Below are 18,078 nucleotides of genomic sequence, written 5' to 3'. Positions count from 1 at the left end.
CCATGGGCAGCCCTTGCCTCCCTGCCCAGGGCTCCCCCAGCCTCACACCAAGGCTGTCCATCCCACCTCTCCCTGACAGCCGGGAGATACCTGTCCTGGCCCACCATGTCATGAACTCCACGGTGATTTGGGCCACCACCAGTGCTCTGCCCACTATAACATGGCCACTACAGCGCTCGGGATGTTGCCAGGAGCTCATGTGGGACCCAGCCCTTGGACAACCAGGGAGAAAGGGGGCGGAGCTGCCTTTGCCCAGGGCTGTGGGGATCTTCCAGGTCCCCGTGAGACCATGACAGAGTATAGGTAGGGGCTATCTTATCTGTCCTGTAGCACATTGACAGTTCTGCGACTTAGTGGCCAAGGAGGGAGAGGACAGCAGTGTGCCATGGTTTGGTCATATGCCTTTATGGTGTCTGGAAAAGCAAGAAAAGTTAATTCCTCCCCCATGCCGCCACCACCACAGGTTGTCCCTGCTGTCCCTGCTCTTCTGTCTCTGCCCTCCCCTCTCAGCCCTTGCTCACCTCTGCCTCCTCACCTACCAGACTGGCCTGGCACAGCCCTTTTTATACCCATCCTGGGATGCTATGTCAGTGACTCCTCTGTTCCATGGCCACTACCAACATTCTGTCCTCTGTGACACAGCCATGACATCACCAGGGCTGGTTCCCAGAGTTAGTGCTGCATCACCATGACATGGCTATTATCTTCCACCATTCAAGCAAGAAGAAGCAATTAAATAATTTATTTATTTATTATTATTATTATTATTAGAAGAAGAAGAAGAAGAAGTAATAATGCTGGGAAGGGCAATAAACTAGCTGTAGCAGCCATTTAAAGCAGCTCAACAAAGGTTAAAAGAGAGTTAAAAGCAGCAGGTCCTAGCTACTGCCCAATTTTAAAGATTTGTGCAATACTTGCTGCTGGGATTTGTGGGTTTGAAAGTTAAATTTTGGAAGAAAAATGCTTGTCAAGTTGACTGGAGGTAGTATTTCACACGTTTGAGATTAAAGACATGTCCAGTGCCAAACCCTGCGTCCAGGAGTTGCTGACGGCGCTGAGGACATCTCAATGCGAACTGCAGGACTCGCATCTTTCTCTCCCTGACATGAACCAGAGATTTTGCCAGGGACTGTCCTGTGCTATACACTTCAGTTAGGCACTGGAACGAAATACATAAATTAGCTTCCGTCTCCTTGGTTCACTGCAAAAGTATGAAATCCTCTTTAACCGACAGGACCAGAAGAAATGGGCACAAACTGAAACACAGGAGGTACCTTCTGAACGCTGGGAAGCACTTTTTTTTCAGTGAGGGTGACTGAGCACTGGCACGGGTTGCTCAGGGAGGTGGTGGAGTCTCCATCCTTGGAGATACTCAATAGCTGTCTAGACAGGGTCCTGGGCAACTGGCTCTCAGTGTCTCTGCTTGAGCAGGGGGTTGGAAAAGATGACCTCTGAAGGTCCTGTGAAACAAAAGTCTTGTTTATATAAACTGTACAAAACCTTCCACAAAAATAGAAGTAGTGAAATGAATACCAACAGAAAGATGTTCTCTTGTTTACTGGATGCAATCTTACCACGACCCTCAGGAAGAGCAGAGAACCAACGTGAAATCTGTGTGCTGTGAACTATTTCAGATAGTTGAACAACGCAGTGATGTGGCCTGCTTTGCCTGTGGCTTCTTCCTGCTTTGTATGCTGAGCCACAGAATTAAATTAAAGGATTTAGAGCTGTACGTCTGTTTGCTGCTCCTCTTGGTCTTCTGTTGTCTGTTTTTTCTGAAATGCAAGTGGGAGTCTCTAATCAGAGAATTGCTGGTTTGGAGCTTTTTACAATACTTCCTTGCAGATACAGGTTTCCGGGTGTTAGCATTCCTGAAAAGACAGCACGATGTGCCTGTCCCTCTCAGAGGGAAGTAGCATGTCGGTGGTCCAGTCTGCCTGTTCTTTCTGCAGTGCAGTGTGGCTGTAGTCACGCTGTTTGTGGCCTCGTACCCTCCAGGGTGGATGAGCACTATTAATGCTACATGGTGCTTGGCTGAGGCCCATCTTATATGGTACGCGCAGCCTCCCTGCCTCAGGAACTCATTGTTCTTGTGGGTTCAAAGTGCCAGTGGGGTGGTGGTTTTGGTAGCGTGAAGACTTGAGTCCTGTGTACGTGGGTTGTGTGACATATGGGGGAGGTATAGGGCCTTTGGAGATGGTATTGGAGGACTGGTTTCGGTGCATGGAGCAAAACTATTCCACGGTTTGCTCCAGACAGGCAGAATGGATGAAGGCTGTACCTAAAATGTTCTTTCCACCTGGCTTCCTCATGGGCTCCCTGCCAGAAGAAGCCGACTGTTACGGAGGTGGTGTGGCTCATTGAGAGACCAGGAATTGGGAACAAAACGGAACAAGACAAGCTCGCAATGTAAATGTACCCCCAGTGGGTTGGCAGAGACAAGGGGCGTTCTGTAGGGAACCTTCTACCTCTCAAGGACAGTACCTACAGCCATATGGAGAGGCTGTGATTTGCTCTACCATCGCCTTTCCCTCCCACTGCAGTAACTAGCCTGAGTAACTGCTTGCCTGCAGTTACCCAACTGATTTTCACATTAAAATGTTAGTGTGGTTGCTGACTAGAAAACAAACATTTCTTGCTTAACAAGAGGAAATGAGAACCTGCAATTTCTGACAGAAAATGAGAACTTGATGCAAGTGCCACTGCTGCTCTTAAGTTGTGTATATAAGGTGATTAGCTATGCCATGGACAATGCTCCGTTTCTCTTCATTAGAAGTTCCTACAAATAGATACTCTGGTGTGTTTGGATCTTAGGGACTGACCCTGCTTTTATTTGGGAAAAAGCTTAAAACACTTGCTGATTAAAAACCAAAGGCTGGCTGGCAAAGCTTGATGCACTTAATTTGTGGCTGTCAAATTTGCTGAATTCTAAGCAAATTTGAGACCTCTTTTTTTTCCCCCCTTCTTCCAGGCTACATATGCAAAGAGTGTCTGCAAAACAAAAAAGATTGCTATGAGTGTTGTAAACTGTCACTTATTTTGACAGGTTATTAGCTTTGAAACCTAACTCTGGCAGTAAGTACACATAATTAACATGATTGGGAGTGAAAGAACCTGTAAGAAATACTCAACTAATGCCCTTGTACTTTAATTCTTCCGTTGTTTCAGATTATGTATCCTGATGAGCTACAAAAAAGTGTAATTCTGTCTCAGTAGGCAACTGTGCAGTACATGGGGAAAACTGAAGATGAAGCAGCATAGGATCGAATTCAGCAGAGAATATATATATATTTTTTTAACAAAACCTTGAGGCTTTCTTGAACGTGTTGATGTTGCAGAGTCTCAACTGCCACATTGGACTGCTGCAGGATGTGACCCCACAGTTCTGTCCTATATCTGATTCTGGCAGTAAATTTTTATACATAGCTGTTTAAACTATACCTCATATCCCCAACAGGCTCATCTCTTCCCCTCTGCTTAAAAGCCATTATAGCCACTTTAAAATTTAACTCCACAGGACCACTAATACAGGTTATGTAAAGTTCCTGATTGAGAACTAGTCAGAAACAACATGGGTAACTTGCAAAAGGACCGTTTTATGATGAAGTAGTACTAGCTTTCTATAGATAGCTTGTATATATAACAGTGTAATAATTTTATAGGAAAAAAATAATGCAGAACTTATTTTTTTCTGCTGCTCATGTAAGTGCAGAACTATGTGCAGACTCTTACCCATGCAGCAGCCTGTCTGTTGCTGTCCCAAATGTTTCTTCTTCCCATTTTGTGACAGTGAATCTGAAGGGGAGCTTCTGATAGTCTCATTCTCCCCTCCCAGCTTATTAGTAATGCAAAACCCTGCTCTCTGTGAGAATGAGAGGACTCCCTGAATGTACTTGGTGGAGTCTCCTTGAAATGCGATAGGAAAACATTGCCTGACCTCTGATTGCTCTTTAATTCCCACGTATCAAATGGCAAGCCTCAAAAGGTATTTAAAAATTAAGAATACTTCACAAATCTACATCTTAAAATGGTAGATTAATGTCTCTGAGGGCACTCGTGTCACGTTTGTAGGTGCTGCCAGATTGGGAAGTAGACAGTTGAGGGCAGAGCTGCTGTTCAGAGGGAAGTAGACAGGCCAGGGGAATGGACCAGCAGGGACATTAAGTTAAATTCAATGAGGTCAGGCTGCGCTTGAGAAAGAGGAACCCCCTGTGGCAATGCGAGCTGGGGCTCGGCTCTGCTGAAAAGGCCCTGGGAGTCTCTGTAGGCAGCATGCTGAACAGGAGCCAGCGGAGGAGGTCGACAGCATCCTGGGCTGTTGCGGGGAGGGAATGATCTCCCTTTACTCAGCATTTGTTAGCCCGCATCCAGATACCGTGTCTGGTTTTGGGCCCCCCCAGTACAACATAGGTGTTGGCAAACTGGTGCAAGTTTAGTAGAGGGGGTCCAAGATGGCTGGAGGCTGGAACGCTTGCCCTGTGAGGTGAGACTGAGGGAACTGGTGCTGTTTCTCCTACTTATCCTCTCCCTGCTGGACCAAGGGGGGGAAAAATATGGTGAGAGCTACAGTCAGAAACCCAGCTCTAGCCCAGTCACCAGGCAGAGGCACCTCTTTCCTTCCCTGTCCCTTTTCTGGCGCCAACAGTGTATATTCAGGCAGCACAAGCCTCTCCTTCCAGGGCCCTCCTGGCTGCTGTCACCTTATCTGCCGCCTCCTTGCACACTGCTGGCAGCGGCCAGGACCCTTTCTCCACCCAGAGCAGGAGGAACAGCATCTGTTGCTTCTTGATTGCTGCCTTCACCTGCCGCCTGACCTATATATATATATATGTGTGTGTGTGTGTGTGTGCGGCTGCAAGGGGTGGGGCCCTATGGCGTGGTGGCTGCCAGTCAGATGCGTGCAAAGCTGTTTAGCTGGCAGCGGAGATCCCCCCCCATCCCTGTGTGCTTGGAGGATGTGGGTCTGTGGGTGAGTCTCACCTCCATCCCCAGTGCTGCCTTCTTCCCGGTCCTCTTTGCCTTTGGGAGGCTGGTCCCTGTGGGCTTGAAGGACCCTGCTCTCTGCCAGATGCTTTTTCCACCCGTAATTAATCCTCTGAAAGCCAGTAGCAGCATGGGGCTCAGAGGCTTTGAAGGGCCCATCTCGTCCTTCTTTGGGGAGAGTCAGTGCTGCTTCTGCCAGACATCCTGCCCGGTGCTGAGCTCAGCCCTGTGCACACGCATTCCTATCGCAGCAGGCAGACCCTGCCAAAGCCATGGTACCGAAATGGACTCAGCCTCTTCTCTTGCCCCCTTCCCCAGCCACTTCCTAGTGTGGGGTAGCAACCTCAGCCTACTTACTGGGATATTCCCTGCTCAGCTTCACAGGGCAATGAGAGAGAAACCAGTACCTGGCAGTCAGCCCCTGAACCCCTTGGAGTTATCCGTACCAGACGAGCCATCAGCGCTTCTGCAGCAGCTGGGGGACCCTAGGAAAGACCACAGGTCGCGTTGGTGGGGTAAGGCTGCAGGTACCGAGCTCACCACAGCACTCTTGCCCTCGTCTCCCGCCCTCTGTGCCCCCAGCAGTGATGCTGCACTTGCTGGCACAGCGGCTGGGGTCTGTACCCCGACCTGCGTTCCCTGAGCTGCTCTGCTGTCTGTGAGTGCTTTAGCTGCTCTTCTGGAGAGTCGTGTTGGCCAGCAGTGCAGGGATTGGGCATTTTTGGTGGATACTGAAAGAAATGCTGTTTCCGTATCGTTGATATCCCTGTACTGCTTGACTTTAGAAGAAGCACTAAATTCTGTGGGCTAAATTGCTAAATCCATGAGAAGAATTTGAATTGCTTTGTTAGTCCTTGGGGATGCAAGGACATCTTAGACCATTGATTTTATTAAGGAATGACTATTTTTGTATGAAACAGCCTAGTTTATTTCTGCTTAAGACAGGAAGCTTTAGGCAGTCTTGTGTTGGTTTTTTTTAAGGATATTAAAAATAACGTCCAAACACTGTAGTTGATAATCTCTGAGTAACTTCCCTTTTGCCTACGCTAGGCTTCTGCGTTGTGATTAACGGAGCTCACTGACGTTCTAATCCAGGCAGTGGTTAAGAACAGGCACTTCAGTTGTCTGAGTTTGTGTTTCTAAGCTAATTGAGTTTGGTGCTAACTTCATGCTGCTGCCTTGCTTGGCTTCAGAAGCTTGAGAAATTCTTTTCTAAGCAGTGATCTGTTATAGTTATTTTTGAATACATCAATGAGCTACCTAAAGCTGCTAGTAAGCCTCTCACCTCAGCGGCATGTAATTGCATCCGTAGGTGGGATTGATGATAATTTCCTTGGAACTTAGAAAGGCAATGGGATGCTGCATAGCTTGACCAACCTGACGTACCCTCCTAGTGCCTCTTGCTTTGCATGACAGGAAAGTTAGTGTTGATGGAGAGAGTGACTGTGCGGTGATACTAATGCTTCAGAAAATATGCTTTGCATAAAGGCATACTAGACTTTCTTCTGCATAACCCCAGTTTCTAATGTTGAAGTCTGTTGTGTGTTTTCATGTTACAACTATTCCGCTTTGAAAAATGAACCTTCATAAAACCTACTGAGAAACTTTCAGATGTATTACTTTATTTCATAACTGTAAAGCAAAACAGCAAAAAAACCTGTTTATTGAGAATTTGCAATAGGGTTAAACTTCAACAATGGAAGGTGTCGTTATCTTTTAGCCCCACCTGACTGCAGCGCCTTTTGAATTTCTCAGTTTAGTATGGTAAATGGTGTTCATACCCAAGCAGTACGTTGCAAGAAGCTAAACTGGTCCATACGCTTTGAAGCTCCAACTCAGAGAAAATTGAAAAGCAGGAAACAATGAAAAGCAGTAAGGACTGTGCCACAGACGGTTGTGATAATAGCTGTCTTGAGATCAGTCTCTAACGCTATTGAATGCGTAACCTAGAGCACAAGACAAATCATCACCACATCTGAATTTATGCCAAGTCTTGTAAAATTCCTTCTCTCTGTTGCCCCAGGAGTTTCAGGTCATACGTGGAAAGCTTTGAGATTTTCTTTTTTAGCTTGTAACTTTTTTCTCCTGTCGTCTTTTCTGATTGCAGGAAACTTTAGCTAACTGAGTGCGACCTGAACAAATTAAAACGTTATTTGGATGCTATTTTGGCTGACTCATTTTTGTTCCCTAGGAAATAAATAAGGTCGCTTAAATAAAAAATGCATGTTAATCTGTTTGTAAAATGAATGTTTACACTATTGCTTCAGGAAAGTCTTGCCTCAGTTTTGCAAAACTCCAGACCATAAACTGTGTAACGTACTACATGTTATTTTATTTTTGCAGGCAAGAAATACAGCGTATCCTAAAAAGCTATTAAAGATGCTGTGTAATTGAATAACCTTATTTTAAAGCAAAACTATGTATTGAATTAGGATAGTGTGAAATGAGGTTTTCGTGTACTCTTGCCTCAGACTCTTTTCAGATTAGTCATTTGTTTTCTGGTTGACTGCCTATGAACAGCTAAAAGAGAAGCTTTCACTTCTGGGATTTAATATTTGTTGTGCCCCATTGTTTCTGTTCTATTTTTAGGCCTTTTTTTAGCTGTGTTGTGATTAATGGTTTGCTTTGGTTGCAGAGCCATCTGAGAGCCTGAACAATAATGGCTTGCCTCTTTATTTTAAGGCACAAAGAAATTAAAATTTACTTTAAATTCACATGTCTCATCCTGCTAGTGTTTGAGATCTGTTAGCAAGCTGTGGAAATAGTTTCAGATTTTTCCACAAGTTTTACTGAGTATTTTTTTCCCTAATGACAGCGTGCAGCTCGTATCGTTGTGCTCTTCCCAGCATTTTTTGAATCCTCCTGAAGAACCTCCCTCTGTGTGGAGCACGCTTCCCGGTGCCGCGGAGGCTGCCTTGTGGCAGGCAGCGCAGGAGCTGAAGCTGCCTGACCTCTATTCTAAATGTCAGGGATGCTTCACCCTTGCCTTTCAGATTCCATTTGCCTTTTTTAACCCCTCCTTAGGACCCTGCTTGAAGCAACACCGTTTTAGAGGAGCGCTTGTGCAGCCTGAGCTGTGCTGTTATACAGCTGGAGTCACTGTGTTTTACAGCTGTGTATCGATTGCCTTCTCTGCTGCCTGGGTCTTTGGCAAGCCTGGCAGGGTTGCTCTGTGTTTATTACAGCTGTGAAGTATCCTGTCCAAACTGGATGTCAGCAGACAGGCTGAATTTCTTGATGACCAAATGACTTTATAAAGCCTTCAAAATCCCTATGTTATAAAATACGGGTACTTACTCATCCACTTCTTTCAAAACAGCATCCTATGGGTGAATCGCTCCCTATTAGTACACGTTGTAAAAGGACAGACGTTGATATTCTTCTATCATTGTTTTTCTTTGTCAAACTGGACTCGCCTTCTCTCGCTTCCCCCCAGGTCTCTCCAGACATGTCCAGGATAGTGTGGTTGGTATTTCCATGACTATCTAATTCTAATCATCGTAGGTAATTAATATTAAAGTTTTCCTATTTTGTCCCATTGTCAATATTAGTTGAGGGTGCAGAATAACTGTGAAGAACAAATTGTGTGTACGTGTGTTTTGTACACTTGGAAGTTCATAGCTTCAACAGTAATACAAGTTTGGGGAAAATACTGAACAACCAGAGGGAGACTTCAATAATCAGCGTCTCTTACCACCCTGCTACGTCACATACTGTGCGCTGCGTAGGATTGACTTTAAAACATTCGTAGGATTGTAGCATTTCCTCCCTTAAGGTAAATACTTGAATTAAGCCTTTCAGAGGTGTGTATAACCGCTCCCTCAGCTGAACGAGGAATGGTAGTAAATGTATTCTCTATACATGGAAATGACAAACGCTTACATTCTTTCATAAATGGAATAACTGTTTGAAATGGAGTGGGTTTCAGATCAGAAGAATTGCTCCCTACTGTTCTATTTAGCCAAACTTTGTCAGGTGGCCGTTCATTTTAGTCATGGGTTTTAGATGATAAAGGCGTGGGATGACAACATTTTTAAAAAAGTTCTGTCCTGACTTGTCTGGTATTTGTATCCCTTTTGTTGATACAAGGAGCCATCCTGTGCAGATAAGGAACTCCCTGCATGGGAAATACTGAGATCGCCCTTGAACCTTTGTCCACATTCCTGCCGTGATTGTGTGGTCCTTATGCCTTTTCCTAGGCATCTGCTGACAGTTGCTGTCAGGGTGCTGGACTAACCGTCCCTTTGGTCTGACCTGGCACGGCCTCTTCCAGGTAACGGCAAAGCAGCCGGCAAGCGAGTCCCCGCTGCGATACGCACCGTACAAACGTCAGCACGTAGCTGCAGGGAGCTTTCGGTTGCAACAGAATCACAGAATCATTAAGGTTGGAAAAGACCTCTAAGATCATCGAGTCCAACTGTCGACCCAACACCACCAGGCCCACTAAACCATGTCCCTAAGTGATGCAAGCCTAGGTGCAGTGGTGTAAGTCAGCTAACAACGATACCAGAAAGGGAGAATGTCTCTGGCTCTTCCATATGAACCATAAGACTGTTAATATATTGCAATACATCAATTAACTGATTTCTGTAGCATTTTGTTTTTAAATGTTTCCTCTGAGTAGGTTAGTGGGTGTATATTTTGCTGGTTTTGGGGGCAAATCATAAAGCAACTACTATCTTTGTGTTCTCTAAGACCAACAGTAAAGTTTTGTTTCACTGACATGAGGACTGCTTTTGGGAGCAGAATTTTTTTTTTCTTCAGAAAGATGCTAGCTCTTAAATATACAGCCAGTGACTTCTTTGGAAAATTCTTTGTTTAGTGGCTGTATCGCGTACTGTGTGTAAAATGCATTCTTTCTGAACTTTTAAGTAATTGCGGAAATTTGTTTCTAATTCTTTGGGTTTTACTGACAAGATTCTTGAGACCCTCCGAAGTACAGTTAAAAATCTCTGAGTTTGGAGAGTAGTGAAAGTGGCTATTAAAATGATGCATGTGATCCTTACCTTCAGGAGTAGGGGTTATTTTCTTTTTTTTCCAACCCATTCATATCAAGTGTATGTACTGAGCAGGGAAAGTGTCAGAAATGGCAGGGATTCTCTGACAGAGAGAAATAACCATCTTTAGTTGAGAGTTTGTGGTAAATAGGGTCTTTGATTCTCTTGTACCCACCTCACTAATGATTAATGTAACTTGAAAAGACAAGCTTTATTTTTGGTTTTACAATGTCAGCTTTATTTTACTGTGCCTTTTAAAGACCTTTCCTGCGGGTGGGGAGGAAGGAAATACCGCTTTGAAGTTAGGATTTTTGTCTGTCTTCCAGCAGCACGGATCGAGAATTAACTTGCATTACCTGCCTTAGAAAAACCTGTTCTGAAGTCCGTGTTCCTCACTTACAGGCTTCACATGGCTGGAAAGTGTGTTAATGACTAGGCAAACACATCAGCGTATCAACGGCAGCAAGAGCTCTTGGATCTTTTAGAAATAAGAATGATACAGAAAAGAGAATATGATAGAAATGCGAGTTACAATGAAGGCTGGTTTGTGCAGACAGGCATTTTATAGGATGGGAAGAACTTGTTGCACTGCAGAACTAGGAATTACTTAAAAACAGGTAAGTATATAGTTCAGATCCTGATTTCAAGAACTAAACAAAGACCTTAATCTTCTCTTGCAGAACCAAAAAACAAAAGAACAGATTGAAAGCTTGTTACAGAATGGAAAGCATAAAGAGTTACGGGAGCGTCTCTGCTGCAGGCTGACCTTTGGGACTGCTGGTCTTCGCTCTGCTATGGGAGCAGGCTTTTGCTACATTAATGATCTTACGGTGATCCAGTCAACACAGGTAAGCTGAATAGTTGCATAGGAGACAACTGAATGGTTTCACAGTAAACGCTTGGGTCGTGTAGTGTACCGCTGAAATACAAGCTGAGGGTGAAACACAGCAGCCGTTCAACAGTAGAGTGATAGCATGAAATGTTTAGTGCTGGAAGAAAATAAAGTAGCTTGAACAGGTTTAATTGGACATCCTAGGAGGCTGAATATAATCACTTCCACTGGAATTTGGCCAGTAGTTAAAGTCTATTATACTGCTCTGAAGTTGGAAATCATTAGCTGTCAAAAGAACTTACAGTATTTGTCAAAGACTAAACAAAAAAACCAGCAAGAAAACCTGAAAAGCAAACCCACCCCCAACCAAACAAGCCTTTTCTTTCATTTTTAGCCAAAGTTGTGAAAAACTATACAAAAGTAGCAGGTTTTACTAAGAAAATGAACAGGAAGTAAGGTGAAAAAGCAAATGTAGACTGACTGTGAAGAACATCTGTATTGTAAATTGTTTAACTTCTGGGGAATTCTTCCAGTAACAATGGTTGTGTTACCTACAGCTGGACTGGATAGCTGTAGAAAATATTGTGGTTAAGTACACTGGCATTGCTTTAGCTCTGTCTGTAGCTCTTGGCACTTTTTTAAGTAGAGATTCAAGAAAGCAATTTGAGATATGAACTTAAACTCCCAAACTGCAAATCTTATGTTACATATTGTATCAGAGAGGTCAATTATTGATGGTTTATCTATGACTTAATATTTGTGTATTTGGTTTAGAGGTACTGTTATAGAATTATTTGCTAAGAAATTTGGAGTAGAGTGTTTTGGGATGGACTTCTTGATTTGGATACAGCCAGAGAGATCTTGGAACTTCGACGTAGCTCTTGACTGCCATTTTGATAGTTGTATATTAGTGTTGTTGGAAAGGGTCTGATGGGATGGGCATGCATGTGGGGTAAAGTTTTGGCCAGGGAGGCTTTAGTCCTAATTTCCTGCTCCTCTGGCAGAGATGAGGCTCTGCTTGGTGGTGGCACTGGGTGTACGTTTCGAAGGGCACAAAAGCTGGTACGTGGAGTTGAGGAGCTGGATGGGGGCAGCCATGGACTCATGAATGGTATCAGTGCTGTGGTGGGGAAGACTGGTGGCAGAGACTCCTTGCTTCTGACACATCTTTTCCTTGAACCATGTTTTAGGTTCTTCTGACTAGCTGTTTAAGTTAACAACCAGAAATACAATTTTCTGGACTTGTTTCTTCAGTATCTTTTACCCTCCTCTTTTCCTCTATTGGTTTCGGTCTTGCATGCCAGAAGAGGGCTGGAAAATGATCAGACTCTTCTCTGTTTCCCTCCCTGCTTCTCTTTCATCAATGTTAATGAGTTGTATGTGTGTTGGTTGACAAATAAATCAACTTGTTGATTAATGTAAGGCTTAATCATCTCTGCTTTTCTTTGAAGCGCTGTTTTGTTCAAGAGCAGATGACATATTCTTAAAGAACTTGGTCCCCTGTTGTCTCACTTCTTTCCCCACCTTTTCGATAAACACCTTGGGAAGGAACAGTTGATGTTGATTTGGCTTTTGATCGAAGTGCTCTGTGCTCCTTTTCTATATTGCTGTCTCATAGTAGATTTGTTCTTAAATTTGCTTATTGTACAGTACTAGGGTGCTTTTCAGCTGATGTGTTCCTCTCTCAATTTTTCCCCCAAACAAGTAGATTAAATAACTAATCTTCACAACTAAACTTCATAAGAAACTAATTCAGTGTGCATTTGAAATTGATCTGATACTATCCAGACTTTGAGCACATGAAAGAGTCCGAATTTGAACATTGATTTATCTAGGGTTAGTCTTGTTAAACTATCATTCCTGACTTCGATAATAAAGTATGTGCAAGAATTACTATGGTGAATATTAAGCAAAAAGCAGTTGGATTCTTAATCTGCAATATATAGCTTTCTCTCACCCCAGTGAAGGTAGTGGGAGGCAAGGAAAGAGAAGCGTTGAATCCTTTTGAAAATTAATAGCATGAGTCAGAAAATGGTTGTTCTGTATTTGCTTTCCTTATGAACATACAAAATACAAATGGGTTTGGACTGTGTATATTAAATATACTTAAACATCTTATCTGTTCCCACCTTTAGTCTTGACTATTGAAAATATAATGAACTGATGTATTTGTAACCATTGTACTTGGAACATCAACAGAAAGGTTTTGTTACGATAAACCTACTGAATCTTATCTACTTTGTCAAGTACTTTTTTATAAATGGAGCTTCAGCCATATGATAAGAGGTGTTTTATTACATGATTTACAAAGGGTTGATAAAATCTCTCATTTAATACCGTGTACTTAAACATTTTAAAGTAGCCGTCTCTTTGCAGGTTAACGCTCTGATACAAGGCCCTCAGTAGACATGACTGAAACAATCTGTTTTCTGTTGGCTCAGGGTGAAGTGGTGTGCTTAAAACTTGGAAGACCTGGGACTTTATTAAGCTGTTTGACATACTGTTAGTGTCTGACTCGTACAACTGGAGCCCAAACTTTGGTGGTGAAACCAAATTCCAATAGCTCTTTGTACAGGCTTTGAAAAGAACAGGAGTAACATGTTGGGAGCTCATTGGTAGCGTTTGAAACCCAGCCTTGTATTTGACCTTTTTTTCTCTTCAGTTTTGTCTTGGGTCTCACAGAAAGTTTTCTTTGGGTTTCTAACCTCTAAAGTGGACACACCTTGGCATGATGCTTCCTTGAATTCTAGCCTTACTGATCTGAGTATGCCAAATTCATCTGCTGCAATACTGTAATGGTATGAACAAAACTTACTGATGTGGTACAGGTGGTCTCCACTGATCCAGTGGGAGCAAGCTGAAGAGATTAAGAAAAAACTGGTTTAAAAACTAGTATTTTGTTGCCAGTGATGGAATCATTAAGAGTAGCGAAGTTGCTTTAAACGAGTCCAGTTTTCTGTGAAGCAGAGTAAACATCTTGATAATGCAGAGGAATTTCATAATAGTCGCTTTGCTTTTTGGGCTGTGCAGTCTGAATTTGGAGTTGCTCATGCTCCCGGCGCCTGAACGTTGCATGCTGCCTTTGTGTTTCCAGTCTCATGAAAGCGTGACTGAGCTTGGATCGGCTGACTGATACGCATTCTTGGCAGAAAGGGAAAAGTTTCATTTTGGTCAGCAGGGAATGTGTTTGCAAGTTCAGTTTCATGGGCATTACTGGTTTCTGAAAGTAACGAACTGGGTTGTATTCATTTGCTCCCTCTGTGGAGCTTCTATTTTTAGTTGTTTATTAAAGCCCTATATCAAGTTAGAGAAAGCAATCTCTGCGAAGCGGATTAAAACTTGTTTCTGAAGTAACTGCATCAGACTTAATCTCTTTCTTTGAGTACGCTTGTTTCAGAAACTAAGGACATCAACAGTTTTGCTGAACCTAATCTGAAAATGGGCAACCCTGTCTCTCTGCATTTGTCATTACCTGCTACAGGAATAAATGGCCATTCAAAAAAGTAGACTTCAGTGTAATTAAAATATTTCCTTCAATTAAAATAAACCTTAGTTAAGTTGCATGCTTGAGTGCATGCGGTGTTCATTTGCATGATTATATTGATTTTGTGAAAAGTCGGATCCAGAAAGGTACAGAATATCCAGAAGTTGCTTTTGACTCTTCTGAAGATTGTAGGTACGTAACCTATGCATAAAGCCTAGATTTCCTGCTCGAACCAATTGCTTTTGTTAATAGGTGAGTAACCCGTCACTGACCCCCGCAACGACAAAACCACTCATCTTTGCATCATTGCTCTCAGTTTCCTGTTGCTATATAAGCAAAGCTAAAGATAATAGTTGAAAGACTTAGATACCGGACTTCATAAAGCTGTTACTATCTGTCTTGATTCATCAGCCAAAAATCTTCCCATCCCATTCTTGATACCATCGCTTTCCCCTCGCTTCTCTTTTGCAATTGATGGTAAGGGACTGGACACGCAAGAAGATTATTTAAAACATGGCAGTAGAAGCAGACTAGATCTGTCCGTGAATTTTATATAGGGAAAGCACCTGACCTGTGCAGTGGTATAAATATTTGTAATACTTCAGTGCACCTAAAGAGAATTTTGGTTTAGATCCACTGAGGCGGTTACACTTTTGTATGCTGACACTTGCTAATAAGTTATTAATTATCACCAAGTATGTAATGGCAAGATGTTGACTTGGACATCTTCAATTTAGAAGCAGTAGCTATCCCAGGAGAAGTTAGATGGGGACACTATCAAAACCTGAGTCTCATAAAAAGGAAATAGGAATTCTTTAAATTGAGAGACTTATTAAAGAAAGGACTTGTCCCAAGAGGTGTTGGAGTTACTAACTGCCCTCTGAGAAAGGGAGAATGGCACCTGAAAAAAAATAGGTGTGAACTTGAGTAGAGGGTGCAGACAGCGGAGAGCCTCTGCGTTCACTTCCTCTCACTGTCATTTTTTTATTTATTTTTATTTCCTGCAGCTCTAATAAAGGTGTTTGGATAGTAAACAAGTCCAGTAGGGCTGGACTAATTTCTGCTGTGGGATCTTTGGATAAGCTTAAGGTATTTTGTTCTTGTACTTAATTTTAAGCAAAACTTCTCCGTGGCAGAAAGTAAAGACATTCCTGTTTTTATTCATATGAAATCTTTGATCTCCGTCAAACAGTGAAGCTGGTTTAAGAGGATGTCCTGGGAAAAACCTCGCCTCACCCTTGAGGAGAGTGTTACTCAGATTGTAGTGGCACCCAATAGCTGCCAAAAATGCTCAGGCAGAAATAGCTGGGATGAGGTGCAGGGGAGAAAATACAGAAGATCAAATCTCCTAAAAAGATCAATATAGGCCCTTACTTTGCAACAAAAATAAATCAGTTCTTCTGTGTTTGAGGAACGAGGGAATGGAAAGCTGGGAGATGTATAAGGGTGCGGTCACTAGCGCCAAAAAGCCAAACCAGCTATGATGGTTGTCATTGGGAAGTAAGGGGTGAGGAAGAAATTTGATGCGCAGAATCCTAGAGATGCCAGGGTTGCCAGAAAGTTCAAGGGATGCCTCCGCTGTCGGGGAGAGCTCCTAGGGGGTAGGTGTGAAATAGAAATCACATGTAGCAGTTTTACATTTGTAAGGAGTGGTTTGTAATGTATGGACTTTCTTATGTGGACAGGAGTGTTAGTTGTTCTATCTGAACTTACCTTGATTCATGCTGCTTCTGAAAAAGTTTATATGCCCCTGTTTGTGTTCTGCTTCTAACTAGGACCAGTTTGTCTAATATGGTCTTGCTGCTTCTGTAAATTTTCTTTTTTGTGCAGTTTCTTGATGTTTGAGGAACTACTTCAGATAAAACTCTGCAGTGTGCTCTGACCTCAAGATACCGCCAGCCTAAATAAGGGATTTGTTGATAAGAAATCTGCTGTTCATCTCTTTAGACGTTACTCAATCTGTTCTAGTCAAACTTGAACAAGTTTTCCCCATTCCTCTCTTACCTCTTTACAACTGTCAACGAAAGTTCTTGATAAGTTGTCAGGGCGGTGTGAACATGTTTGTGTATCAACACATTTCAGTTCAGTGTGAAGGTGACTCAGCTGGCGATCACTGGCACAGCTTCCAGTGAAGTCAGTGTTCAAAGATTTTTTTTTATTTATTTTAAAGTTTTTCTCTCTCTGTGAATCCCTCCGTAGACCCACTACATCTGCAACTGAAATAGTTCTCCAAAGAGATGCCAGTATCCACTTGTTCATGCTTTGAAGCACAGTCTTTGGTGGAAAGGGCAAGAACCACTAAAAATTGAGCTCAACTGAATTTCATGGGTAGGAGTCAGGCTAGCTTTCCAGTTGAGAGATTGCTTATTGGTGATACCGAGTCAGATCCAGGTAAGAACATTGCAAAGAATTGCACTTACTACTGGGGGGAAAAAATCTGTTTAATTCTAGTACAGAACAGCCCCACTCCTTCTATCCAGAGGAAACTCGTACCCTTGTAAGGGGTAGCCCTTCTAGGATAAGCTGGGCCATGGTAAGTTCAGTGGTGCGTTTGTGTTGGGGAAGGCTGCTTTCTGATTGTAGTGAACTGTAGCCTCTGGAAACTTCCATGAACAACAGTGCTTCCATCTTGTTGTCTAAAACTGGTGATCTGCCCTGGGTTGTTTGTGTGACGGATCTCCAGAGAGATTCTAACTGGGAAACAAATGGATGTGAAGGCCACAGGGAAGGTGAAGCTGGAACACCATGTAATGCACTATTTCAAAGAGCACCTATCTCCTCCTGTTTTGAAAAGAAGGGGTGGCTGATTGAGAGGCTGTTTCTTTTTCTCCTGTGTATGTTTTGGCGCATATTTCTCCTCACCCCCAATGTGTTTTAAAAATTTACTCCTTTCATCTGCTCCCCTTTCTTCTCCCTGCACGGGTTTTTTTTCTCTGTTGTCTTGCCAGTGGACATATTCTCCCTTGATGTATAGAAGACAGCTTGTATTTGTGCTACTGTATCTGCATAGTATATAAATCGAGGACTTTAATCTGTCCACCTGGAGCAGGTCACTAGTAATAAACTTTTGCTTGAAAGAGTAGGTAAGGATGAAGCATCCTTTTAATGCAAATTTAGAACTAACACTTTGGAAGCAGTGCTGAAAAGGTGTCTGACTTGTGCTGCGAAGGCAAGGACGAAGACTAGCACTAGCCTTATTGCCTGAGTGGATGGACTTTCAAAAAGTGGATTTTTCTCAACTGGGTCTTTAAGAAGTTGGCTTGAATACATAAAAGCACAGTACGGATTGAAAAACAAATGTTTGCTGCTTGAGGACTTTGCTGCCTTGAGCTTTCTGTTGATGCTGTTTGGTCACTTATTGTTGTACTGCTTTTATTTCCCACAACTGTTTCTCTGTTTGCTTGCTTTCTTTCTGTGAACACTTTGGGGGAAAAATAAGCATGCTGCTTTTTCAGTATCATTATTGACGTTTTTGCTGAGCTGTATTTTGCCTACTGACATTAAAAATGATCTTTCACATAGGATGTATAATGTTTGTGTGCACTGTACTAGAGCTAATTCTTCCCTACTCTCTTCTTTGTTTTTTTTTCTTTCCAGGGGATCTACAAGTATCTTGAGAGGTGTTTTTCAGACTTTAAGCAGAGAGGCTTTGTTGTTGGATATGACACACGAGGTCAGGTGACCAGCAACTGCAGCAGTAAGAAGTATGAGTATTGATTACACTTGCAAGACTAGAAATTAGATTGTGGCTTTAAATGCATTCCGTTCTATCAGAATATTTT

At 42.8% G+C, this 18,078-nt stretch overlaps 1 protein-coding gene across 1 annotated transcript in view; it reads left to right on the top strand.

Annotated features, from left to right (window-relative positions):
* Positions 1-18,078, top strand: part of PGM2L1 (phosphoglucomutase 2-like 1) — a 75,500-nt gene that overhangs the window by 34,353 nt on the left and 23,069 nt on the right. The window contains exons 2-3 of the mRNA XM_009329031.1: positions 10,629-10,828; positions 17,894-18,000. Of these exons, the coding sequence (XP_009327306.1) occupies positions 10,629-10,828; positions 17,894-18,000 (307 nt within the window). The remainder of the gene's footprint in view (positions 1-10,628; positions 10,829-17,893; positions 18,001-18,078) is intronic.

This window comes from Pygoscelis adeliae, unplaced genomic scaffold (assembly GCF_000699105.1).
Source record: "Pygoscelis adeliae isolate BGI_AS28 unplaced genomic scaffold, ASM69910v1 Scaffold297, whole genome shotgun sequence".
Lineage (NCBI taxonomy): Eukaryota > Metazoa > Chordata > Aves > Sphenisciformes > Spheniscidae > Pygoscelis > Pygoscelis adeliae.
The sequence above is the reverse complement of the archived record's forward strand: the minus strand, read 5'-3'. Positions and strand labels throughout refer to the sequence as shown.